This window comes from Felis catus, chromosome B2 (genome assembly GCF_018350175.1).
Source record: "Felis catus isolate Fca126 chromosome B2, F.catus_Fca126_mat1.0, whole genome shotgun sequence".
NCBI classification, from domain to species: Eukaryota; Metazoa; Chordata; class Mammalia; order Carnivora; family Felidae; genus Felis; species Felis catus.
Window position 1 is genome coordinate 37,095,931 of NC_058372.1, and position 26,836 is coordinate 37,122,766.

General features: G+C 37.5%; 1 protein-coding gene and 1 pseudogene across 8 annotated transcripts in view; both read left to right on the top strand.

The window, feature by feature from the left end:
- The window catches only part of DNAH8 (dynein axonemal heavy chain 8), a 330,151-nt gene that overhangs the window by 41,344 nt on the left and 261,971 nt on the right, over positions 1-26,836 (top strand). For all 8 annotated transcript variants that reach the window (XM_045057489.1, XM_045057486.1, XM_019830547.3 and 5 more), the window contains 4 exons: positions 5,253-5,360; positions 7,935-8,036; positions 15,769-15,915; positions 20,877-21,074. In XM_045057489.1, coding sequence (XP_044913424.1) covers positions 5,253-5,360; positions 7,935-8,036; positions 15,769-15,915; positions 20,877-21,074 — 555 coding nt within the window. The remainder of the gene's footprint in view (positions 1-5,252; positions 5,361-7,934; positions 8,037-15,768; positions 15,916-20,876; positions 21,075-26,836) is intronic.
- On the top strand, positions 9,519-12,699 carry LOC123385355 (annotated as a pseudogene).

A 26,836-nucleotide genomic window follows, 5' to 3' on the forward strand; every position in this document is an offset into this window, starting at 1 on the left:
AGAAAGATATCCCATGTTCATGGATTGGAAGAATGAATATTGTTACAATTTCCACACTACCCAAAGCCATCTATATATTCATACAATCCCTATCAAATTTCCAGTGACAGTTTTTGCAATAATGGAAAAAAATCCTGTAATTTATATTGTACGTACCCACAAAAGATGTCCACTAGTCAAAACAATCCTGAGAAAGAATAATAAAGCTAGAGACATTGCACTTCCTGATTTCAAGCTATACTGCAAAGCTAGAGTAACTAAAGCATTATGGTACTGGCATAAAAATAGACACATCAATCAGACAGAAACAAGAGAGATAAATCCTCACATATATGGTCAAAAATTTTTGACAAGGGAGCTAAGAATACTCAGTGAGGAAAGGATAGTCTCTTCAATAAATAGTATTGGGAAAACTGAATAATCATATGCAAAAGAATGAAATTAGACCCCTATCTTACATTGCTCACAAAAATTAACTTGGAATGGGTTAAAGACTTCATTGTAACACAAGAAACCATAAAACTCCTGGAAAAAAGAATGGGGAAAAAACTTCTTGACATTGGTTTTAAGGATGATTTTTTGTATATTATATCAAACATGTAATATTATAATGTATGTTATATATATGTTATAATATATATATAATATATAATATATATAATAATATATTATATAATATATATATATAGATATATATATATCAACAAAATGTAAAGGCAACCTATGGAATGGAAGAGAATATCTGCAAATCATATGTCAGATAAGCAATCAATGTTCAAAATATGTAAGAATTTATACAACTCAATAACAAAAGCAAACAATATAATGGAAAAAATGGGCAGGAACTGAAGAGACATTTTCCCAAAGAAGTCATCCCAATAACCAATGAGAACGTGAAAGGAAGCTCAACATCACTAATCATTAGGAAGTACAAATCAAAACCACAATGTAATATCACCTCATAGCTATTAGAATGGCTATCATCAAAAAAACAAGATAACAAGGATGTGGAGAAAAAAGAACCCTTGTCCACTGTTAGTGGGAATGTAAATTGATGCAGTCACTATGGAAAACAGTACGGAGCCTCCTCAAAAGATTAAATAGAATTACCATATGATCCAGCAATTCCACTACTGGGTATCTTTTCAAAGTAAATGAAATAAGGATATCTGCACTCCCATGTTCATCACAGTATTACTTACTCATAATAACCAAGATATGGAAAAAACCTAGGTGTCTATCACTGGATAAGTGGATATATATATGAAAGATGGAAATCTTGCCATTTGTGACATGGGTAGACCTTGAGGACATTATGTTAAATGAAGTAAGTACGACGGAGAAAGACAAACACTGTGTGATCTCACTTACATGTGGAATTTTAAAAAGCCAAAGTCATGGTAACTAACTCATAGAACGTTAGTTGCCAGGGCTGGAAGTGGGGGAAATGGAAAGATGTTGGTCAATGAGTATAAAATTCCAGTTATAAATCCATAAGTTCTGGGAACCTGATGTAGAGCATGGTACATTTTATCCTTTCTTTAGTAGAGAGGGGAAGTCAAGCAAACTAATATTTGTTGAGAACTTATGGCAGTGTTGCCCAACTTTGGCTGGGTGTTGCCTCTTTTGTGGATCACGTTTAGCCAGGAGAGTTCCCCAGGCAATTGTGTTTTTAAAGATGTCCACAGTCTTGAAAACCCCTGGCCTTTTACTGTAGGCATTGTAATACATACTTTCCATGCATTTTCATTCTGTATGCAAAACAGTCCTCATTTTAAAAAGAAAGAATAGAATTTGAGCATTACTACAACTGTAAGTCATGAGACTGAATTTGAATCTAGCACTCTGGCAGTTTGCTTTGTTTTTGTTCCTACTTCTCCAAGCTGCTTCTTCAAGTTATTCTCTAAGTTAAAATGCTTTCAAAATAATTTATATTAGTGTCTGATACACATATTCAGCATTCTCCATTCTAATTTTTGAAGACATAGTCAAAGCTTCCACATACATGTTGCCATTGGCTATATGGTTTGGTTGGCCAAACTTTTTAGGGCAGGGTCAATGCTGGTTTCATCCTGGAGTCAGGGAAAGAGGATTTGGAGAAGATAGATATGTATAGGGGTGGTTCATACCCATTCCAAGATGGGTCCGTTAACCAAGGAGTTTAATGTAGGTGAGGAGGGAAAAATGTAGAGTTGAGAGCCTTGGTCAGGACAGTTCTTACAGCCATGCAGGAATCTATTCTCCACCAGGAAGCACCATGAGAGAGAATAGGAAGACTTCCAGGAGCAGTCTTGGAATTGATTCCATAAAGAGATGATGGGTTTTATTTACAGCTTATTTACACCTTTAGTACCAGCAACTGGACTTCTGCTGGGGACCTTTTAAAAATCCGTTTCACATTAGAACATTTTGCATCACTTTTTAGGTGTTTGTGTGCATATGATCATGAGTAAAACAAACCAAATTGGTAATAGAGAATTATGGCCATTACTTGGCTCACTCAGGAGCTCAGTGACTTGATTCCCCAGCTTTATAGCATGTGCAGTTAAAATCTATTTCTAAGAAAAATCAGAATTATCACATGTCACATGCATTTGGGCTTACTCACAAGAGTTGAAGATTCAAATATTAAATAGACATATATTTAAAGTCTATTCTAGGAGGACTACCTGCAAGTAGATATTGATGAAACAAATGCAACAAAACATTAATTTTTGTCAAGTGTAGCGATGGATATAACTGATCATTATACTATTCTCTGTACTTTTCTATATTATTTAAAGCTCTTCATTATAAAAAATAAACTTGGAAGAAAGGTACAATGCTTTTTATTGTTATCAAGCTCTCTAGATTTTTAGGTGTACTAATTTCAACTTCTTGGTTCAAAAGACTTGTTTAAATTTATAGAATTTTCACATCTTTTAGTTCTGGTGTTCTTTTCATCCTAGTAATTTAAAAAATTTTATTCGATTGCTCTAGCCATGGATATACATTATTATTATTATTATTTTGTTGTTGTTGTTGTTGTTGTTATTGAGCTTTTTATATTCTCTGATGAAGGAATGTTTCAAACATTATCTTTGTTATTAAAGAAGTACTAATAATACTGTCATATAATTGCTTCCCCCTCATATAGTCACTATCTTCGATGCATTCACTGTTCTTTTTATCCTCATTTTCTTTACTCTCATTAAAAGCAAACAGCAATTGCTTTGGTTTGTAACTCACAAACTAGTTTAGCTTGTAACTCACATTTGAGCAGGAAAAGTTCAGAGGACTCATGCTTCCATTTCTTGTTGATAAATTATATGAATTTTATGTTTAATGTTTCATTTTATTATCATGCTACTGCACTTTCTGGGTATTGGCATATCTGTCGTGTATTTTACATATAAAGTGTCAAACACTGTGTACAGATAGGTAAGAACTATGTGCTCAAGGAGCTTCTCTAATAAATGATGTTTAAATTTAGATGAAGGTCATTTTCCTGATGGACCCATTTGGTTCCATCTCTGAGCGTTCTTCACTGGAGCTAGGGGCACTTTGTAGACTTGCTTTATTGAGAGTGGAAGGGACTCCTCCAAGGCTTATTTTCATTAGACTCTTTCTGATATACAGATAACACATATAATATGAATTCTGACATACAAGGTTACCTGCAAAGTAATGATGTTAATTTACATAAGCCACACACAATTGATTTAATTAAGCCATATTTAACACCTGATGCCTAGGACATACAGTACACTATTCAGTAGTTATTTCTGGTTTTATTTTGTCATTATTAAAGAAATCTTTTATATATTCTGTTTTGTCCTAACACAAGGCAAGCTCCTTGATGGTGGAACAGCCATTGACCTGTTCTTCCATCCTGATTTGTGTCACAGTTAAAAGCAGGGTCTCAAAATCTCAGGCACATAACTGTAGTTATGTAACAGCTGTGGGACAAGGTACTTAACTTCCCTGCTTCTATGTTTTCTCATCTGCACAATGGGAATAATCATAATACTTTATTTTTTAGGTTCTACGACACTTATCTTTCTCACATTTAACATCTCTGTACTCAGAGCACATCTTATAAGAGAGTCCAGTCTTAGGAATCATTGTGGATGTGACTGGACACCATCTTAGATTATTAGTTTTCCGATTGAAGTGTTTTTTTTGTTTGTTTTGTTTTGTTTTGTTTTGTTTTGTTGGTAACATTGGTATGAATTTAGACTACGGTGAGTAAGTAACCAGCCTGTGGTACAAATCTTCAGGACCGTTTATTCTCCCACCATACCAAAGGAACAAGATTTGGACATGGAATCTTTGTTCCTGTCATTTTCTCCATGGCTCGTTTATTTCATGATTACCTTTACAGAGGACATTTAGCCTGTTGGTGACTTAGTTTTACGGGAGAGTTAAAACTTCCCATATTGAGCATTGTTTTCCTTTCTTGCTAATGTATAAAGAATTGGTACCATCTTGTAATCAGTGATGTTTCAGATCTGATGATCAAAGGTACCTTAAATGATCATTGTCAGCATAAATTAAGGTAATATGTGAAGCTCTTTGCCTAGTGCCTGGCATATCGTAAGCATTCAATATACATTCGTGATGGTTTATGTCTCTCTTGTACTTGTTTCCCTTTGCCGAATGCTTTTCCACTTGTTTCACTGTTTTGCATGTATCTCTTCCACTCTGTTGTGACTGCCTCTAGAACTGTCCTTGTATTTGAATTTATATATTTGAATTTCTCCCAAATATCCTCCAAAACTGGTGGTAGTTAGTAGGTTTGCTGAAAGGTGAATTGAATTGCACAAGTGGAAATAGGTTTTAGTCTGATCTCTGTTTTAAACTAGCTTTCTGGCCATAAGCAAGTCACTTTACCCTTGAAGATATCAAGTGTCTTCATCTTTAAATAGATTATCTTGAACTATTCATCCTAAAATCATTTTCACCTCTTAAATTTTATTTTTAAACAAACTTTTAAGGTTAGATGTACAGATAAGTTACAATGACAGTACAGAATCGTCTTCAAGTTTCTCCTGTTAACACCTTGTATTTTCTTGGTACATTTGTCAAAACTGATATTCTTTTTCTGTTCCAAGATCCAGTCTGGGACACTACATTGCATTTAGTAAAATTTGACTTTAAGATCAAAGTTTCAGCCTTATTCTATGCATGTTTAGAGTTTTGAATTTTATAGAATATTGTTTATTAAAAATATAAATATATGACGGACTTCCCTTAATATATTTCAATTTTAGGTTTCCATGGCACATGGAATACAAAATTTGATTAATGCCATCAGAATGATTCACGGTGTGTCACGGTATTATAATACCTCAGAGAGAATGACCTCGTTGTTTATCAAAGTAAGTTTCCAAGGAAGATATCACACATGTCACCCTGTAAAAAAGTTAATAATACTTTCCCTCGGGGCCAGAGAAGGGAACTGGGAAGTTTGGGTGCCTCTCCAAGTTATGGATTTTAATACTTCCAGTGGACAAGAAATGAAAGGTGTTGACTGGTTAGTTGTACTTAACTGAAGGTGTACCCTCTTTTTGTTAGAGGTAAGCCCTCAGGTCTTTTGTTTAAATGTAGCTGGTGCTTTTCTAATTTATTCTGTTCAGATAGTTTCCTCAGGACCTAAGAATTGTGTCCACTATTAACAATGTGTCTTTAGCCTCTCCCGGTGGCCCTGTAGTTTGTGTAAAATCTTCCTCTGATGACATATGGTTCATCACTTAAGTAACTTGAAAAAATCATCCACGAAACACATGAATAGAATTTCTTTGTGATTCAAGCAGAACATAAATATATAAAGTAACAGTCACATTTCTTTTAACAAGCAAATGAATAGATTTAATCATCATCTATTTCCCAAACAAGGCAAGAAGTTTAGGATTTTTCCCCATCCCTTGTCTCTCTCTTTCTTGTTATGTATGTCCCACGCTGAGATTTCTCATTTTGTATTTTTGTTAATATTAAAAAAAATTTTTTTAGCATTTATTTATTATTGAGAGACAGACACAGAGTGTGAGCAGGGGAGGGGCAGAGAGAAGGGGAGACACAGAATCTGAAGCAGGCTCCAGGCTCTGAGCTGTCAGCATAGAGCCCTATGCGGGGCTGGAACCCATGAACCGTGAGATGATGACCTGAGCTGAAGTCGGTTGCCTAACCAACTGAGCCACCCAGGCACCCCTATTTTTGTTAATATTTTTAAACTATTTTGCCTAATATTTTGTTAACATTTTGAATCCACATGTATTCCGACTAAAATCTAAGCATTGCTAGTTTCTTTGATCACCTCTGTTTGGTGATTTCCATATCTTCCTCCATCTTGGATTCATTATTTCTTTGGGTGAAAAGTATTCTCAAATGGTTCTTTCAGAGAGAGAATCTGTGTGTGGTGAACCTCCTGAATTCCTGCATGTGTGAAAATAGCTTCATTTTGTCCTGCCACTCAAATGTTAGTTTGACTGGGATTCCAATTTCAACATAATTTTCTTCTGGAAATTTGAAAATGTTGTTGTCTCCTATCCAGGACTGTTCATGAGAAATTAGATGCTAATCCGATTATTTTTCCTTTGTAGGCAACCTTATTCTTTCAAGAAGCTTTTAGGATTTTTTTCTCTATCCTTGAACTTCTAAAATTTCAAAGTGATGTGTTTCTTTTTACATTTATCTTGTTCTGTATTTGCTGGATTATTTCAATCCAAAGACTTTTTGTCTCCATTCCTGAGAAATTTCCTTGTTTTGATTTTGACTATTCCTTACCTACCTGTTCAATTTATTCTCTCTCCTTGAATCTAACTTCCATTTCTCTTAATTTTTTTTGTCACTTTCTGTCCTTTGACCTTTCAGCTCACTCATTTGCTCTTCATTTATGTCCCAGTTGCCAGTCAGTTCATCAATAAATTTTTTTTATTTTGATAATAAAAATTTCAACTTCCAAGTTCTCTAGTTGTTTTCTTTTCGTGATGCAAAATACTCTCATATCTTCCTCCTGAACTAATTTAGTTAATAAAAGATATTTTAAAATATTTTACATATATGTTTTTTGTATTTCCTTTTTGTTGAGTTTAATGCCTCTGTTACCATGTTTATTTTCTTTAATTGTTTGGTCATTCTTAGTTGTCTGCCTATTTTTGTCCTCAACTCCTAATTTGCCTTCCTGTGCTGTTCCTTGTAGTCTGTCTCATGTGTGTGTGTGGGGGGGGGGGGGCAGGGGGGGAATGTCAAGAGCTTTTTCTCTGACATGTCCTCCTGGGGCACAGAAGCTACCTGGGGCATAGTCCACACTCATGGCTTTGTCCTGCCAGCATATGTCATTGTTACCTACTGTACAAGCTGCTCCAATTTCAATGTGCAGCATCATAAACAAGGGATACCTCTCATTGTCTCCCACCTCAAAGATTTCCCATAAATGTTCCACCTTCATGGTAACCTTCTCCAGAACTGGGTTCTGGTTTTCTCTAGTCTTCCCCCCCACACCTCGTTTCTGGAAATTTGATCCCATGTGCTTTCCATATTTTAGGAACTCTCCAAAATGTCTATGTGTCAACCTGCCATCTCAGTCTAACCTCCTGACCATTTAAGTGACTGTTTTTTTTTCTCCCACTATTTTGGGGATGTGGTTAACTTTAAATTTAGTTTGCATGTTGAAGAATGGTGAAGAATCACACTTGGATCCTAATTAGAGGAAAGATAAACAACAGAAAAATATAGAGGACTTTGAAATTTATGGCCCCAGTGACATCGACTTAAATGCCATCAAAATTTTGAATTTTCTTGGTTTGGACTAGAATGTGTATTTCTTTATTTTTTATATTGTGGTTTCATCTTGTAAATTTACTATTTATCATATTTTTTTGGTTATGGTTTAAAAATCTTAACTTTTATTTCTCTCTTTACCTGTAGTTATTTTGGACTTGTATTTATTTTAGGTAACAAATCAAATGGTGACAGCATGTAAAGCATATATTACTGATGGGGGAACTGTCCACGTATGGGATCAGGAAACTCCGCTTGTATTAAAGAAAATTCAGGTTTGTATAAATACTCTTATTTTCATAAAGTAAAGGTTTCATTGTCTGGCCTACTTTTGTTTACCTTGTTCGTTCACAGAACACGTTAACTTTGAAAAAACATTTACAGAGTAACATGAGAACATAAAAGGAGCCTCATGAGAATTATCAGCTTTCCTTTATATTTAGTGCTCATTTAGGGTATAATTTGTTCCTCATCTTATCTATGGCTGCCCACATCAGACTCTTCTTGCTGTATCATATACTCTGGTCCCTGCCTTTCACTCCAGCTCCTGTTAATTTCATTTTCTTGCCTTTTTGTTTTGACGACGACTGCCATACATTCTTAAATAACCAAGATGATAGATGGCTTCTGGTCTTGATCATCTTCTGGAAGAGGATGTTTCAGACATTTCCCCATTTTGCATTCTGCATTGCAAACCTGATGCATTCATAGGTTTTAGATACATCTTTGACTAGATTAAGGAAGTTCTATTCCTAGTTTTAGTACTAGGAGATATTTTTTAAAGTTATGAATGGGTTTTAAAAAAGAAATTTCTGCAGATATTTATTGTGATGCTTATTAGATTCTTTTCCTCAGTCTGTTAGTGTGATGGATGACATCTTTAGGTTTTCTAAAATGAGACTTTCCTGGTCATGGTATAATTTAAAAAAAAACTTTAAAATTTGGGTTGCTACAATTTTGTTTGCTACAGTTTTTGCAACTATGTTCATGAGAGATAGACAGCCTGCAAATTTCCTTTCTCATGCTGTCCTTGTCAGTATTTTTGGCACTAAGGTCTCAGAATGAGTGGAGATGGAGGAGGGGAAGATAGTATGCCTCCCTTTTCTATTCTCTGGACAACTTTGTAAAAAATTAAAAGGATCTTCGGGGCGCCTGGGTGGCGCAGTCGGTTAAGCGTCCGACTTCAGCCAGGTCACGATCTCGTGATCCGTGAGTTCGAGCCCCGCATCGGGCTCTGGGCTGACGGCTCAGAGCCTGGAGCCTGTTTCCGATTCTGTGTCTCCCTCTCTCTCTGCCCCTCCCCCGTTCATGCTGTGTCTCTCTCTGTCCCAAAAATAAATAAATGTTGAAAAAAAAAATTAAAAAAAAAAAATCAAAAGGATCTGTGTTTTAAAGTGTGCAGGAAGTGAGCACAGCAGGAAGGCTTCATCCAGAAGTTGCTGTTCTGTGGACTTTATGGAACCAAGGCACAAGGTTGGGCCTGGGAGGCAGAGCCACAGGATGCTCAGTGCCTCCAAATGGGACGTGAACCGCTGCACTCACAGGGCTTTGCCTAAGCACTGCCGTCACCATTTTCTGACCTCTGGAACCAATGATGACAGGGAACAGAAAGTGAAGAACTACACTTATTGAGACAGGGAAACCCGAGGGACCCCATGAGAGAAAAAACTGTTTTTTTTCCTCCTTTGTTTCTTTTCCAGCTTCTTTTCTTGCTAGGACCCGCACCAGCACCCCATTCGTCACATGCCTTGTAATGCAAATAGCATATGTCCTCCTCCTGAGCGACAGAGAGATAATGATATCTTTGGAGTCTTCCAGCACAATAGATGATATCTAAGGAATGACTCAGGCAGAGCCACCATGTGCCTATTCTAGACGACTGGCACTAGACATCTGGATGCCAAGACTCATTCAGGGAGTGAGTGATATGAAGGACACCCGGATCCTGCCTTTGTTCTGCTCAGTTCCTGGATGCCTAAGAGGACAAATGCACCAGGTCACAAGTGCCAGCAAAAGCCCGAGACCCCAAGCAAAGATGAGACTCAAGCTCCTTTCCTTTTCAAGTCTCCCAGATGGCTCTTGGTGTCTGCTCTTTCTATATCTTCAAAAAACTTTTCTCCCACTTCCTGCTGGTTCATGTTTGATTTCCATACTGCATGAAGCCAAGGACCCTCTTAACTAGTCCTGTAGGACCCTGTCTTTGAGTCCTTAGACCTGGCCTGGCCTGCCTCATTAGGGTGGTTTCTCATGCTGAAAATACTTGATCCCAAACACGGGAAGAACCAGGATCATTATGTGGTTCTTGGATTTGGCCACGTAAGACAGAGTTACACAGAGATAGACCAAAGCTGCTCATAAAAAATGGTGTTAAAATATCACTGAAAGCAGCTGAAGAAACAATAAAAGAAGGAAATCATGGCTACTTCATAACTACTTGCATTATGAAAGCTTATGAAATGTCCGATCCAGTGAAAATAAGAGAATCTAACACAGCTTACTTCTCATAATTCAGTTACTTCTAAAAGTGCATTGAGGAGGGCACTTGTGGGGATGAGCACTGGATGTTTTATGTAAGTGATGAATCATGGGAATCTACCCCTAAAACCAAGAGCACACTGTATGCACATTGTGTTAGCCAACTTGAAAACAACTTATATTAAAAAAATAAATAAAAGTGAAGCAAAGAACAAGTTCTTCAGAGTGTTTTCCCCAAGGCTTGACAGGAATTCTAGATAAAGAATAAAAAAGCTCATAAACTTGGTGATATGAATTCACCATTTGAAGATGGAGAGACATTTTATTCCTTCTGGTATAAGTTTTACTCCTGGAGAGGATTTTTGTATTTAAATAAAGAAGCAGGATGTCACAATGAGAGGAGATGGATTGAGAAGCACGACAGAGCAACAGGACATCAAGAAAAAAAAAAGAACTGAATTGAATGAGAACATTACTTGATAATGTATATATAGCTGTGATGCAAGGGTAAAACAATTTTTTTAAAAGAAAAAGAAAAAGCCAAGACAGGAGCAGAGAAGAAAGCACAAGCAGAAGGAAAACAGAAGGAGCCCAAAACTGAGGAAAAACAAAGATGGGCTGAAGCAGAAGCTGCTTGGAGAGCTCAGGAGAAAGGAGAGGAGGTTATTGGCAAAGAAGGGACGGATACCCAGGGGGAAAAAAGCCATTAAAAGGGAAAGGCAAAAACTTCATAATTCATGGAAGACCTAGAATCACTTTTCTGATCATGAGATGGAGCAGGTTAGAGGGAAGGAAGAAGTGGAAAAACCTTGAGATAGGTTCCAACTAGCAAGCTTATGTATTTAAATGAAACGCATCAGCATCTACAAAAGAAATAGGAATGGCTTCTCTGGTAAAACAGATGGCAGAAGCAAAAGAGCAAATTACGAAAGAGAAGGAGGAAGCTAAGGCCTTGTATGTGGCAAGCGTCTAGGAATGCAGACAAATCAACTGTCGAAGGTGGAAATGGCAGTGAAAACCGGTCAGAAGAGAAGTGACCTGCAATTACTAATTAAAGCTGTGAACTTCTTCCTTGCTGGAACAAATTCAAGATGGGAAATTGTGTGTGTGTGCGTGTTGGGGGGTGGGTGGAGTTCCCCAAACCAACAAGCGATTCTTGGACACCGGCTGGGTGTCCTACAGTTTAACTCCATTTTGACGTATCTACCCAGACATAGCATCACATCCCACAGGTTAAACCCCACAAGAGTGGGGCTTCATTTGCCAGTAGCAAGTCCAGGTTGTCAACTGGCTATAGATTGGAGGTTCCAATGACACTCCTCACCTTGAGTTTCAGTAATTTGCTAGAGTGGTTCACAGAACTCAGAGAAACATTTTACTTGCTAGATTACTGGTTTATTATAGAAGGATATAACTCAGGAACAGACAGATGGAAGAGGTACACAGGGCAAGGTATGGGGAAAGGGCTTAGAGCTCCATTCCCTCTTGGAGTCTCTACCACTCTGCTCAGATCTCCATGTGTTCACCAACTGGAACCCCCTCCTTTTGGTTTTTTTATGGAGGTTTCATTGCGTTATATAGGCATGACTGATCCACTCCTTGGCCATTGGTGATTGATTCAACTTGCAGCCCTCCCCCCTCCCTGGAATTGGGGGTAAGACATTCCTGGTTCATTCCCCCGGCAACCAGCCCCCACCCTTAGTGCTTCCAGAAGTCACTTCATGATGTAAACCCAGTTGTGGTGGAAAGGGGCTTGTTATGAATAACAAAACACCCATTTCACCTTTATGGCTCGAAAGCAATTTCGAGAACCGAGGACAAGAGACCAAATCTTATAACAAAAATACTCCCACTGTTCTTGTAATTTGTGAAATTGCAAGGTTTTTGGGAGATGTGAGCCAGGAACCATGGATGAAGACCAAATATATATGAGAAATGTATTTTGGTCACCTGAATGGCCAAATCTGTGTATTTCTTATAAATCACAGTAGCATAGGAAGCTGTTGCCAATTACATGAACACATACTCTTTTTATGGAGTTGGTAAAAAAAAAGAGTCTCCAAAATCATGACCTGCATCAAAAAGACAGCACACCACAGGGAGTCATGCCTCAAGCTGACAGCACACACCTTTGGAACAATTTGAAAGTCCATGCACAGATTTCACCTTTTGGACAACAGAAGAACAGAAGCTTTTGCAACAAGCTTTGAAAACATATCTAATACCCCTGAAAAATAGGGAAAAAATAGCAGAAGCAGTGCCTCGCAAGACAGAAGAAAAACAACCTGAAATAATATAAGGGACTTGTTGAGACAGTAAAAGCAGAGGAAGACACTCAAGGGTACTGAGTACAAGTACAGCTATGACATGACCTGATGATAATCTTTGTTGTGTGTGCATTCAGAAAATCAAACAGAAAATATTGTACAAAAAAAGATCTAATAGAACTCATCTAATAAGTCACCTGGGCTGGACATTTTCTTTATGGGAAGATTTAAAAATTATTTTCTTTTTTTACAACTCAAGTTTTAAAATTGTGGTAAAATACACAGAACATAAAATTGACCATTTTAACCATTTTGAGGTATATGGTTCAATGGCATTAAGTACATCCCCAATATTGTGCATCCATCAGCACCATCCATTTCCGGAACTTTTGCATCATCCCAAACTGAAACTCTGTATCCACTGAACAATAACTCCCCCATCTGTCCCCTCCACAAGCCCTGGTAACCTGTATTCTATTTTCTGTCTCTATGAATTTGCCTATGCTAGGTATCTCATTTAAGTGGAACTATACACTGTTTGTCCTTTTGTGCCTGGCTTATTTCATTTAACCTGACATTTTCAAGTTCTGTCATTTGTGGCGTGTGTCAGAATATCAGTCCTTTTTATGGCTAACGTAAATTAATGTTCCATTGTATGGATATACCCCGTTTTTTAAAATCCATTCATGTGTTGATAGACATCTGTGTTGCTACCAACCATTTTTCCATTGTGAGTAATTCTGCTGCGAACATTGGTGTGCAATTATCTGTTTGAGTCTTTGCTTCCAATTCTTTTGGGTAATACTTAGAACTGGAATTGCTAGGCCATATGGTAATTTTATGTTTAACTTTTTGAGGAACCATCAAGCTGTTTTCCACAGTGGTTACACTATCTAACATTGCCGTCAGCAATGCGGGAGGATTCCCCTTTCTCCACATCCTTGCCAATGCTTGTTATTGTCTATTTTGTTGACAATAGCTATCCTAATGGGTATGAAGTAGCATCTCATTGTGGTTTTGATTTGCATTTCTCTAATGGCTAGCTATAGTTGAGCATCTTTTTATGTGCTTATTAGCCATTTATATATCTTCTTTGGAGAAGTGTCTATTCAAATCCTTTTACCTCCTTTGTCCAACATGAAGAGATTGATTGGTGAAGGGGAAGTAATATAAAGTAATTGCTCTTAGATGGTATATTCCATGAGGGTTAGAGGTCTTATCAGTATTCCCAGCATCTCAAGGAGTTCCTAACACATGGTAGGCACTGATAAACTTATTGGGTGAATGAAAAATAATCAGTGACCTTGAAAGGAGCAGTTATGTTGTTTTGGAGATTGAGATAGAAGAGGCAAGATGTGTCATAGTTAGAAGTATAATATCACTTATTCATAAATCTGAACGTTTATAGCAGTCACCCAGGAAGTTGTTAAAAATATAGATTCCTGAGTCTCACTCACAGAAATTCTGATTTAGTGACTGTGGTAGACAGAATAATGGCCCCCCAAAGATGTCTATGTCCTAATCCCCAGAACATGTGAATCTATTATAGGGCAAGGTGTGAGGGGACTAAGGTTACAGATGGAATTAGGGTTGCTAATCAGCTGACTTTTGGACAGGGAGATTATCCTAGATTATCCAAGTGGGCCCAATATAATGGCAAGAGGCCTTGTTTGCAAGGAGGGAGATGGAAGAGCCAGAACCAGAGAGATGGCATTGTGATAAAAATTGGACTGGCTATGGATGCCTTTGGAAAAGGTGTTTTTTTGTTTGTTTTTTTTTTTGTAATTTAACTTTATTTTTTATTTTTTAAAATTTACATCCAAATTAGTTAGCATATAGTGAAGCAATAATTTCAGGAGTAGATTCCTTAATGCCCCTTACCCATTTAGCTCATCCCCCCCCCCCCACAACTGCTCCAACAACCCTCAGTTCTCCATATTTATGAGTCTCTTCTGTTTTGTCCCCCCTCCCTGTTTTTATATTATTTTTGTTTCCCTTCCCTTATGTTCATCTGTTTTTCTCTTAAAGTCTTCATATGAATGAAGTCATATGATTTTTGTCTTTCTCTGACTAATTTCACTTAGCATCATACTCTCCAGTTCCATCCACATAGTTGCAAATGGCAAGATTTCATTCTTTTTGATTGCCGAGTAATACTCCATTGTATATATATACCACATTTTCTTTATCCATTCATCCATTGATGGAAATTTGGGCTCTTTCCATACTTGGCCTATTGTTGATAGTGCTGCTATAAACATGGGGGTGCATGTGTCCCTTTGAAACAGCACACCTGAATCCCTTGGATAAATGCCTAGTAGTGCAATTGCTGGGTCATAGGGTAGTTCTATTTTTAGTTTTTTGGTAAAGTTTGACATTATTATTATTATTTTTTAATGTTTATTTTTGAGAGAGAGAGAGAGAGAGAGAGAGAGAGAGAGAGAGCGAGAGAGAGAGAACAAGCGGGGGAGGGGCAGAGAGAGAGAGGGAGACGCTGAATCCAAAGCAGGCTGCAGGCTCTGAGCTGTCAGCACAGAGCCGGACGCAGGGTTCAAACCCACAGACCATGAGATCATGACCTGAGCTGAGTGGGCGCTTAACTGACTGAGCCACCCAGGCACCCCAACATTATATTTTTTTAATTGGTTTGGTTTTTTTGGGAATGTTAGTGTGATGTGACAAAGAATTCCTACTGGACCCTAGGGACCACATCCTCTTTTATATTTAAAAAGGTTCACCAGCCTGGTTGAACTGGCCAGTGCTGTAGTTAAGGTCAAATACCACTAGGATTTCAGCAATGCACTCATCAAAGTTTTTAGGATCTCCTTGTAGAGAAACGGTGGCTGGATGATAAGTTAGTTTTGCAGAGTTTTAATGTTTTACATACCTGTATGAAAAGAATGTTGATGAACAATAGATACTAACAGATAGATAGATGAGTGATAAATAGAATTGAGAGATAATTTCTGCCCTCCCAGGAGTTCTAACTAGCCATGGGAATGTACAAACAGTGTATGGCACACTCTGATGACAGGAAATAAGGGAAACAGTGCAAATGAAGAAAGTGAAAGTACGTTGTAAATTAAAAGAAACTATTTTCACAATCCCAGGCTTTTCAATAGGTAGGCGGAGAACTTGAATTTTAATGGTAACAGCAACAGCTCCTGTTGAGGGGCTGATGCCATCAGCACCGTGTGAGGACAGATTCTTGAATTTCTGACTCCTGAACAAACTCTCATCATACCTTCTTTTAATTTTCTCATAGGATTGCATTTTCCTATTCAAGGAATATCAGACATCTTTTCATAAGACAAGGAAACAGATTTTAGAGTCCTCAGGAGAAAAATCTTTTGAGGTTTCAGAAATGTATATATTTGGAAAATTTGAAGCTTTCTGCAAAAGACTGGAGAAGGTAACCATTATGCAGTCACTTCACCTACCCCCCCCGCCGCCCCAACCCTTTCTGGTTATTTCATACTTTATGGAGCACTACTGGGAATTACTGACCTGGATCTCTTGTCTCACTATTGATATGAATCATCTCCTATTACTTACAGATTACTTACAGATCACATTTTGATATAACTTATTTTTCATTCCTGATGATGGCAAAGCTATTGCACACTTTCACCTCTCTCAAGACCTCAATTCTACCTCTATTTGTAGACCTTGACCTTAGAAAACTCTGTGTCTAATGCTTGTATTAGGCTGAGGAAAAGTGTGTGGTGAAATACCTACAATACCTGGCAGAACCCAGTAGTTGTATAATATCTAGATGTATAGACACATCCTTCTAGACCAGTTAAAAATGGGGTATAGTTAAACACTATGTGGGTGATGCCTTTGCTGGGCAGACACGAGTCAAACGCTTCTGCACCTTTGATTTATGTATTAGCACTAGCTGGGGAGGAGTGGTATTTTTTCAGGGGGTATAGGGAAGCCAATACCAGAGGCTTCTTGGACTCAGCTTTTGAAACGTTTATAAAGATCTCATGTAGATATCCTTTCCCCTCCCCCACCAGTTTGCCAACTCCCTATGTCCTAGTAATGCTTCGGATTCTGTTCATCATTTTTTGGAAATCAGTGAGGGCATTACACAGCTTGAAGGGCATCTCCTGGACATGTCTGGACGCCTAGTTTTCATTTGTAACCTCCTGATCCAGCCCGGATAGGAAAGTATGGATGATGTAGAGAACCAAGTTATCGAGTAGAGTCCTTAATACATATTTGTGTAGGGCTGGTTTTTTTTTTAGCAGCTTTATTGAGATATAATTCACATACAGTACAATTCACCCATTCAAAGTGTACAAGTCAGTATTTTCTAATATATTCACAGGGTTGTGCAACCATTACCAAATATAATTTTAAAATGTTTTTGTTTCCTCTAAAAGAAACCCTGCCCATTACCTGACACACCCTATTTTCCTCTCTACCTACCCCTAAGCAACCACTAATCTACTTTCTGTTTCTATAGATTTGCCTATTCTGGAAATTTCATATAAATTAAATCATATAATATGTGGTCTTTTGTGAGTGGCTTCTTTCACTTACAATAATGTTTTCAAGGTTCATCCATGTTGTAGCATTATATTTTATTGCTGAATAATATAGCATTGTATGGTTGCTACATTTTATTTACTCATTAGTTGATGGACATTTGGGTTGTTTTCACTTTTTGGCTATTACAAATAATCCTGCTGTGAACACTTGTGTACATGTTTTTGTGTGGATATATGTTGTTGTTTCTCTTGAGTGTATACATAGAATTGGAATTTCTGAGCCACACGGTAACTTTTTGAGAAACTGCCAAGGTATTTTTCAAAACAGCTATATCACTTCACATTTTCATCAACAATGTATGAGGGTTTTGATTTCTCTACATCCTTGTCAACCTTATTATTGTCTACCTTTTTGAATTTAGACAAACTAGAGGCTGTGAAGTAATATCTGTTTCATTGTGGTTTTCACTTGCATTTTGCTGAAGACTAATGATTGTTGGAACATCTTTTAATTCGGTTATTTATAATTTTTCTTTGGAGAAATTTGTATTCAAATCCTTTGCACATTTTTAATTTGGTTTTTTGTATTTTGATTGCTGAGTTGTAAGAGTTCTTTATGTATTCTGAGTATAGGTCCCTTATCAGTTATTATTTGCAAATATTTTCTCCCAATTTGTGAGTCATCGTTTCACTTTCTTGACGGTGTCCTTTGAAGCACAATAGTTGTTCATTTTGATAAAGTCAAATTTATTAAATGTATCTGTTGTTGTTGTTGTTTGTGATTTTGGAACCATAGGTAGGAAACTATTATATGAAGATGTTTTGTGAACAATAGAGATTTCTTTACCCTTAGTTTTTCTAGGAGCTAGGACCCCTGTCAACTTGGGTATAATTCCATACTTGGTAGAGTTTCAGGGCTAGACCTTAATGATTAGCCTATTAGCAGTAAAGATCTTTGGTGGCAGGTCTAATGCTGGGCTTAATGGGCTTAATTCATGAAGTAGCAGCCCAAATATTCCTGATGCTGAAGGGAGTGGGCAGTAATGGCCAGCTGCACTAGCTCCTTACCCTACTCTACCTCTAGAGAAGCTGTGCCTCTAATCTTAAGGACACAATTTCATGCCACAAAGGCTCAGCACCAGAGCTAATGCCACCCGCCCCCCCCCACCCCCCCTGCCCAGAGACCTCACCTAAAGTGCATCCCAATTGCTAGGTTATCCCAATACCCCTGTACTAAGAATGCCTTAGATGATTGGCATTGCTCCCATGTGTAACTGGTGGATATTGGTATCCAGATTTGCAAAGCTTGGGCTATAAAACTTACCCTGAAGTGTGGCAGGGTTTTGCATGTTTTTCCAGAGGTGATTGGTTACTGAGCTGCCTGGATGGGCTTCCCCTGATGAGTGGGGCACAGTAGCAACCACTGTTGGGCTACCTCTCTGAACTCTAAAATAGTAGAAGAGGGGAGTCAGAAAGGCAAGCTAAATCAGAGCCTATTAGGGAAAGCTGAGATTCAGATGTCAGGATGAACAAGTACCAAAGTCACAGGACAGACAGGACTGAGGTTGGGGTTGGAGAACTGAGACCTCAGACTTGGGAAGAAATGTTTAAGGAACAAGTGAGGAAAGTTCTAGTGTGTCACTAGGCTGCACCTTCTTTTGGTAGATGGAGACTTGATGGGGCATTAGTGTTAGTCTGTCCTAAGGAGCCAGAACTAAGGAAGTACAGTATCCTTTGCTTCCTTTTTCTCTTCCTGCCATGTAAATTTTGGTGAATGTTGATGTTTCCCAGAGCCCTGTCTTTAGTTTTGTTTGCTTCTCACCCTGAACATTTGTGGGAGAGAAGAGACGGGATGGGAAGCTGGTATTTCTGGGGGTAGATTTAAGGAACTGGAGCTGGTAGGTAGGGTAGGGGGACATTGAGATGAGGCAATCATAGCAAGTTGAGAACTGGGAAAGATGCCAAGGTTGGTGAGCAGAGAAGGGATCACAAGCTGGATGTCAATACTGAGGGGTCAAAAGCTGATAAAGAGTGAGTTGGTGAAAAAGCCAAGAGGAGGACAAACAAGCAGGGGTATGGTCATGGCTGATCACCATGACTGGCTTTCACATTGCTGCTATGTGGTGTTGGGGGTAGGAGACACACTGGCTAAGTTGGAAAGGCCAAGCATGGGACTGGCTGCTGTCTCTGCTTTTGGCCCCTCATCCACCCATGGACAAAATGGAGGATGTGTTAGTGACAGGAATTCCATCCTAGTCTCTGGCCCTTGGGACCAGGTGGCATGGTAAGGGATAGCAGGCAGTCTCAGCAGCCTAGAAGAACACAGCAAGTGGGTAGTTTGAGTTCCTTGGTCTGTTTTTTAAAGTTTGTTTTTGTTTTTTAAGGTACATGGACTGTATGTGTTGGAGAGCCAGGTATTTCTCATCTTTACATAGAGCATATACAGTGTGTTGTAAATTACAGGGGGCTCGTATTTCCTCCAGGTTTCGGCTGGCTTCTAGGATGACAGTGGTGTTTGGAAGTGCACAGAAATAGTGGTGTAAGAGGTACAGTTGCTCTGAAAATGGTCATCTGGTTGCCAGGTGGAGGGAATTTATGTGAATTCTGCTGGCTCGGTAGGAGGACCAGTACTGTTGTCTTCATGGTGTGTAGTATTTGGAGGAATCCCCTGAAAACAGGTTCATTTTGTCTGGCCTTGGACCAATGGGTCTGCCCTGGAGAGCTTTGAGCATTATTCTCCAAAGCAGGAGTCAAAGTGGGGAATCATTGATGAAGGTTAAATAACTGAGTAGCCTGTAGATGTGAAGGACTGTTGTGTGTTGTTGTTGTTGCTGTTGTTGTTTTGGTTAAGTGGTGGTGTTGGTACATCGAGATGGAAGCAGCCATTTGTGCAGTAAAGTTTATTTTGAGGGTTTCCCAAGGCTCTTCAGGGGTCAGAACTGACTGCAGTTGTCTTTAGGCTTCTTGGGACTTCTGTTGCTTGAATGCAGGTGAAAGGGAAAACAGATGTGGATTTCTGCTAGTCTGACATTTCAGAATTGTGGTGAAGGCCAAGAAGAATGGGAAAGGATTTTAATTAATTAACTAATTAATTAATTGAAAAAATTTTAAATGTTTATTTATTTTTGAGAGAGAGAGAGACAGAGAGACAGAGAGGGCACAAGCGTCTGGGGAAGGGGCAGGAGGGGGTGGAGGGGTGGGGTCGGGCAGAGAGAGAGGGAGACACAGAATCTGAAGCAGGCTCCAGGCTCCGAGCTGTCAGCACAGAGCCTGACATGGGGCTCACACCCACGAACCATGAGATCATGACCTGAGGCAAAGTCAGAAGCTCAACCAACTAAGTCACCCAAGCACTCCAGAATGGTAAAGCTTTTTAATCTAGTGATCCAAGCGAAATGATTTTCAGAAAATTCTCAAGAGCAAAAAGATAAAATTATTCAGACATCTGTAAGAGCTTTTACTCAAATTCTTTTCTTTCCCCTCTTGAAAGGCAAAGTGATCAAAATCTGAGAAAGGTAGTAAACTCTCTGTAGACATGATAGAAATAGTCTAAGGGTAGTAATGATTGGTGACAGAGATTTGTCTTCTAGTTTATCTCCTCTGGCTGGTTTTAGGTAAATGATTCTAGGGCCTGATTATTGTTTTTTTTTTTTTTTTTAATTTTTATTTATTTTTTAAGAGATTTCATTTTTAAGTAATCTCTACACCCAACATGGGGCTCAAACTCACAACGTGGAGATCCAGAGTTTCATTCTCCCCAACTGAGCTGGCCAGTCACCCCTTGGTTTGTTTCTTAAATCAATGATTTATTAAGAGCTTATTCTAGGGAAGGGTGCTAACACCCCATTTCTGAAATAACGCTTCTCTTTTTAAGATTACAGAAATGATAACGATTGTGCAGACATATTCAGCCTTGAGTAATTCCACCATAGAGGGAATAGATATTATGGCAATAAAATTCAAAAGTATATATCAAGGCGTTAAGAAAAAACAGTATGACATTCTGGATCCAAGAAGGACAGAATTTGATACAGATTTCTCAGAGTTCATGACAAAAATCAATGGTTTAGAGGTAAGTAATTATACGTACTTTTACTTTAGTAAAGCTGAAATGTAATAGTACTGGAATTTACATATCTACTATATAAGTTACTCTTGTGTAATTGATCAAAACTATTTGCCAGTGTGAATAATTTTTTAACCAGTCCACACAATATTTTCCTCAAAATAAATGAGAAATGAGCATATTCAGTAAAAGATGTCGATGAGTAACAGAAGCCCAAAAGGCTATTGTAGCTGGGGTTCATGTCTAGTTTGCATCAGAATTTGTATTCCATTGTTACCATTATTGTTATGCCGAGGAGCCCATGTCGATTTTCCTGTCTAAGAGAAGATGTGTCAAACTTATTGTTTGTTTTACATGTGAAAAGATTTGAGGACAGATTAGGAAGATTGATTGCCCTCCCAGACTTGGCCTTGCACTTTATGGCCACATTCTGTCTGCAGCTTAGAGCACAGATCTAAAAAAGACCTCATCCTGTTTGTCATAGCTTATGGGGTAGCAGAAGGATGAAGGGTACTTAAAAAAATATGTCTGGTGGGACCACAACATATTTCTCTCCCACCTTTTGGGCTTACATGACCTCAGTTACTCTCTTATCATAAAAGTACTGTAAACCTAGGCTTAGCCCCAGGGAATGGTCTCTTCTTGCTGTAGAATGTCCTGGAGATACAGAGAGGGACAAGAATATACTCTGTCCACTTCCTGAACCTGAAATTCTTGCCATGATGGTGAAAAAAATTATATATATTTTCCTCATTTATTTTTTAAAGATTCTTTAAAAATTATATTAAGGTAATCTGGGCAATATAAATAAGAATGACCCTAAAATTCTAACAACACCTTTTCTTTTTGGCATAGATTGCCTTTCAGTTTTTGAAAGTTAGACTGTTTGATATTTAAGATATATTTTAGTTATTGTTTATACTGTTCGTCTAGTTGGGCAGGGTGGAGTTTGCTCCCAAAATGCTTTAGGAGTTGCATCTTTATAGCAATGGGAATTTGTGGGTTTTGAAAAAAATTGTTGCTTATTTTTATGATTTATTTATTTTTAGTTTTATTAGTTTATTTAGTTTATTTGGCCTTTTAGTTTTGTTGATTGTTTCCTTCGCTGGGCAGAAACTTTTTAGTTTGATGTAGTCCCAATAGTTTACTTCTGTTTTTATTTCCCTTGCCTCAGGAGACATATCTAGGAAAATATTACTACAACCAATGTCAGAGAGATTATTGTTTTTCATCTATGATAAGCGTACTCTTTAATCCCCATCATCTATTTCCCCCATCCTCTCACCCACCTCCCCTATGGTAACCATCAGTTTGTTCGCTATAGTTAAGAGACTGTTTCTTGGTTTGTCTCTCGGTTTTTTTTTTCTTTTACTCATTTGTTATGTTTATTAAATTCCACATATGAGTGGAATCATTTGGGTGTTTGTCTTTCTCTGACTGACTTATTTTGCTCAGAATCATACTCTCTAACTCCATTCATGTTGTTGCAAATGGCAAGATTTCACTCTTTTTTATGGCCGAATAATGTTTCATTGTGTATATACCACATCTTCTTTATCCATTCATCTATTGATGGACACTAGGGCTGCTTTCATAGTTTGGCTATTGTAAATAATGCTGTCATAAAGATAGGGGTGAATGTATCTTTTTGGATTAGAGCTTTTGTATTTTGGGGGGTAAATACCCAGTAGTGTGATTACTGGATCATAGGGTAGTAGTATTTTTAATTTTTTAAGGAACCTTCATGAATTTTCTACAATGGCTATACCAATTTGCATTCAGCAAGAGTGCAAGATAGTTCTCCTTTCTCCACATCCTGGCCAGCACTTGTTATTTCTTGTGTTTTTGATTTTAGCCATTCTGACAGGTGTGAGGTGATAGCTCATTGTGATTTTGATTTGCATTTTCCTGATGATGTGTGATGTTGAGCATCTTTTCATGTATCTGTTGGCCATCTAGATGTTTTCTTTGGAGAAATGTTCATGACCTCTGCCCATCTTTTAACTGGATTATTTGTTTTGGGATCAGTTCTTCATATATTATGGATACTAACCTTTTATTGGATATGTCATTTTGCAAGTATCTTCTCCTATTCAGTGGATTACCGTTTAGTTTTGTTGATTGTTTCCTTCACTGGGCAGAAGTTTTTTAGTTTGACGTAGTCCCAATAGTTTACTTTTGTTTTTATTTCCCTTGCCTCAGGAGACATATGTAGAAAAATATTACTACAGCCAATGTCAGAGAGATTATTGCCTGTACTTTCTTCAAGGATTTTTATGGTTTCAGGTCTCACATTTAGGTCTTTGATCCATTTTGAGTTTATTTTTGTGTATGGTGAAAGAAAGTGGCCCAGTTTCATCCTACATCCTGCTGTCCAGTTTTCCCAACACCATTTGTTGAAGAGACTGTCATTTTCACATTGTATATTCATTCTCCCTTTGTCAAAGATTAATTGACCTTATAGTTGTGGGTTTATTTCTGGGTTTTCTGTTCTATTCCATTGTTCTATGTGTCTATTTTTATGCCAGTACCATGTTTTCATTACTCCCTCTTTGTAATATAACTTGAAATCTGGAATTGTGATACCTCCAGTTTTTTCTTTTTTAAGATTGCTTTGCCTATTCAGGTTTTTGTTTTTGTTTTTGTGGTTCCATACAAACTTAAAGGTTTGTTCTAGCTCTGTGAAAAATGCTCTTGGTCTTTTGATAGGGATTGAATTAAATTTGGAGATTGCTTTGGGTAGTATAGACATTTTAACAATATTTCTTCTAATTCATGAGCATGGAATGTCTTTCCATTTCTTTGCATAGTCTTCAATTTCTTTCATCAGTGTTTTATAATTTTCAGAGTACAGGTCTTTCACTTCTTTGATTAAATTTATTCCTAGATATTTTATTGGTTTTGGTACAATTATAAATGGGATTGTTTTCTTAATTTCACTGTCTGCTGCTTCATTATTGGTATACAGGAATGCAGCAGATCTGTGCATTGATTTTGTATCTTGCAACTTTACTGAATTTATTTATCAGTTCTAGTATTTGTGTGTGTGTGTGTGTGTGTGGAGCTTTTAGAGTTTTCTATATATAGTATCATGTCATCTGCAAATAGTGACAGTTTTACTTCTTCCTTACCAATTTGGATGCCTTTTATTTCTTTATGCTGTCTGATTGCTGTGGCTAGGACTTTCAATTCTACGTTGAATTAAAGCGGTGAGAGTGGACTTGTTCCTGACCTTAGGGGTAAAGCTGTCAGTTTTTCACCATTGAGTATGATGTTGTCTGTGTGTTTTTCATATAAGGCCTTAATTATGTTGAGATATGTTCCCTCTAGGCCTACTTTGCAGAGGGTTTCTTACCGTAAATGGATGTAGTACTTTGTCAAATGCTTTTTCTGCATCTATTGGAATGTCACATGGTTTTTATCCTTTTTCTTATTGATGTGTTGTATCACGTCGATTGTTTTGCAAATATTAAACCAAGTTTGCACCCGTGAAATTGATCCCACTTGATTGTGGTGAATGATTTTTTAAATATAGCATTGGATTCAGTTTGCTGATATTTTGTTGAGGATTTTGCATCTATATTCACGAGGGATTTGGCCTGTAGTTCTCTCTTTTTTGTGTGTGTGGTGTCTTTATCTAGTTTTGGTATCAGGGTGATACTGGCCTCTTAGAGTCATTGGAAGTTTTTCTTCCCTTTGTATTTTTTGGAAAAGTTTGGGAAGAATGGGTATTAACCCTTCTTTATTATTTTTATTTAATTTATTTATTTATTATTTTTTTAATATGAAATTTATTGTCAAATTGTATTAACCCTTCTTTAAATGTTTGGTAGAATTCATCTGTGAAGCCATCTGATCCTGGGCATTTCTTTGTTGGGAGATTTTTGATTACTGATTGAATTTCATTGCTAGTAATTGGTCTGTTCATATGTTCTTTTTCTTCCTGCTTTAGTTTTGGTAGATTATATGTTTCTAGGAATTTATCCATTTCTTCTAAGTTGTCCAATTTGTTGGCATATAGGTTTTCATAATATTCTGTTACAGTTGTTTATATTTCTGTGGTGTTGGTTGTTATTTCTCCTCTTTCATTAGTAATTTTTGTTATTTGGATCTTCTTTCTCTCTTTTGTAATTAGTCTTGCTAGAGGTTTATTAATTTTGTTGACCTTTTCAAAGAACCAGCTCCTGGTTTCATTGATCTCTTTGATTGTTTTTTAGTTTCTGTATTATTTTTTTCTGCTCTAATCTATATTATTTCCTTCCTTTTTCTGGGTTTGGGTTTTATTTGTTCTTCTTTATCTAGCTCCTTTCACTGCAAGGTTAGGTTGTGTATTTGAGATTTTTCTTGCTTCTTGAGGTAGACCTGTGTTGCTAGACTAGATTCCCCTCTTAGGACTACCTTTGGTGTATCTTATATTTATATGATTTATTAATAAAGACTATATATTATAAAAGCTTTCCTGTAGTCTTAGATACAAATTTTAGCTTTCAGTAAATTTAGAGGCCATCTTAAATTTTTAATATTTTGGGGGCACCTGGGTGGCTCAGTTGGTTGAATGTCTGACTTTGGCTCGGGTCATGATCTCACAGTTCGTGGGTTCGAGCCCCGCATCAGACTCTGTGCTGACAGCTCAGAGCCTAGAGCCTGCTTGGGATTCTGTGTCTCCCTCTCTCTCTGCCCATCCCCTGCTCACACTCTGTCTCTCTCTCTCTCTTTCTCTCTCTCAAAAAAATAAACATTGAAAAAATTTTAATTTTTAATATTTTCAAATAGGTTTCAATGTTAAAATTTTCTTCCTTTCCCAAATTTTGATTAATAAACATAGCCTATATTAGTAGACCATAACAATTTATAAGTGAGAGTAGTTGCAAAGGATACTTCAGTTCCATCAGTTGAGTACCAGGAGTTTGGAGTTCATTGCTAGGGATGGTGGGAGTCTTGGAAAAGTACTTTCTTCTTCTTGTTCTTCCTTAATGTCACCAAGAGGATTCTTAGAACAGTAGTGTTGGAAAATGACACTTGTTGACCCTGTGGGTCTATATGTCATTACATTGCTCTACCAATATGCTTAGGAATTTAAATGTCCCAAGAAATATGCTTAGTAAGGGACATTCACTCTTATAAATCTCTAGGTCAGTCATATCCCATAAATAATGAGCAGAAAACACAAACAAACCTCATATGTAATTTTAATTTTTCTAGTAGCCATATGAATAATAGTTAAAAGAAGCAAGTGAAATTAATTTTGATAATACTTTTCCCAACCCAACAGAATTCAAAATATTACCATTTTAACATGTCACCAAGGTAAAAATCTTTGGGGGGAACCTGGGCGACTCAGTCAGTTGAGTGTCTGACTTCAGCTTAGGACATGATCTCATGGTTCATGAGTTCTGGCCCCATATTGGGCTCACTGCTGTCAGCACAGAGCCCACTTTGGATCTTCCATCCCCCCCTCTGTCTACCATTCCCTCACTTTTGTTCTCTCTCTCAAAAATGATAAAATCAAAAAAAATTTTAAGATAAAAACCATTGAGATATTTTATATATTTTTTGTGTGTAGGTGTGTTAAGTCTTTAAAATCTAGTGTGTATTATACTCTCAGATCACATCTCACTTCCAAGTAGTGACATTTCAAGTGCTCAGGAGCCACATGTGGCCACCATACTGGACAGTGCAATTCTAGATGCTTAGATGGTAGGGATGTTTAAGGCAATTTTGATTCTATAGGAAAATCATTAATTGTTGCTAAACAAAAAGAATCTCTC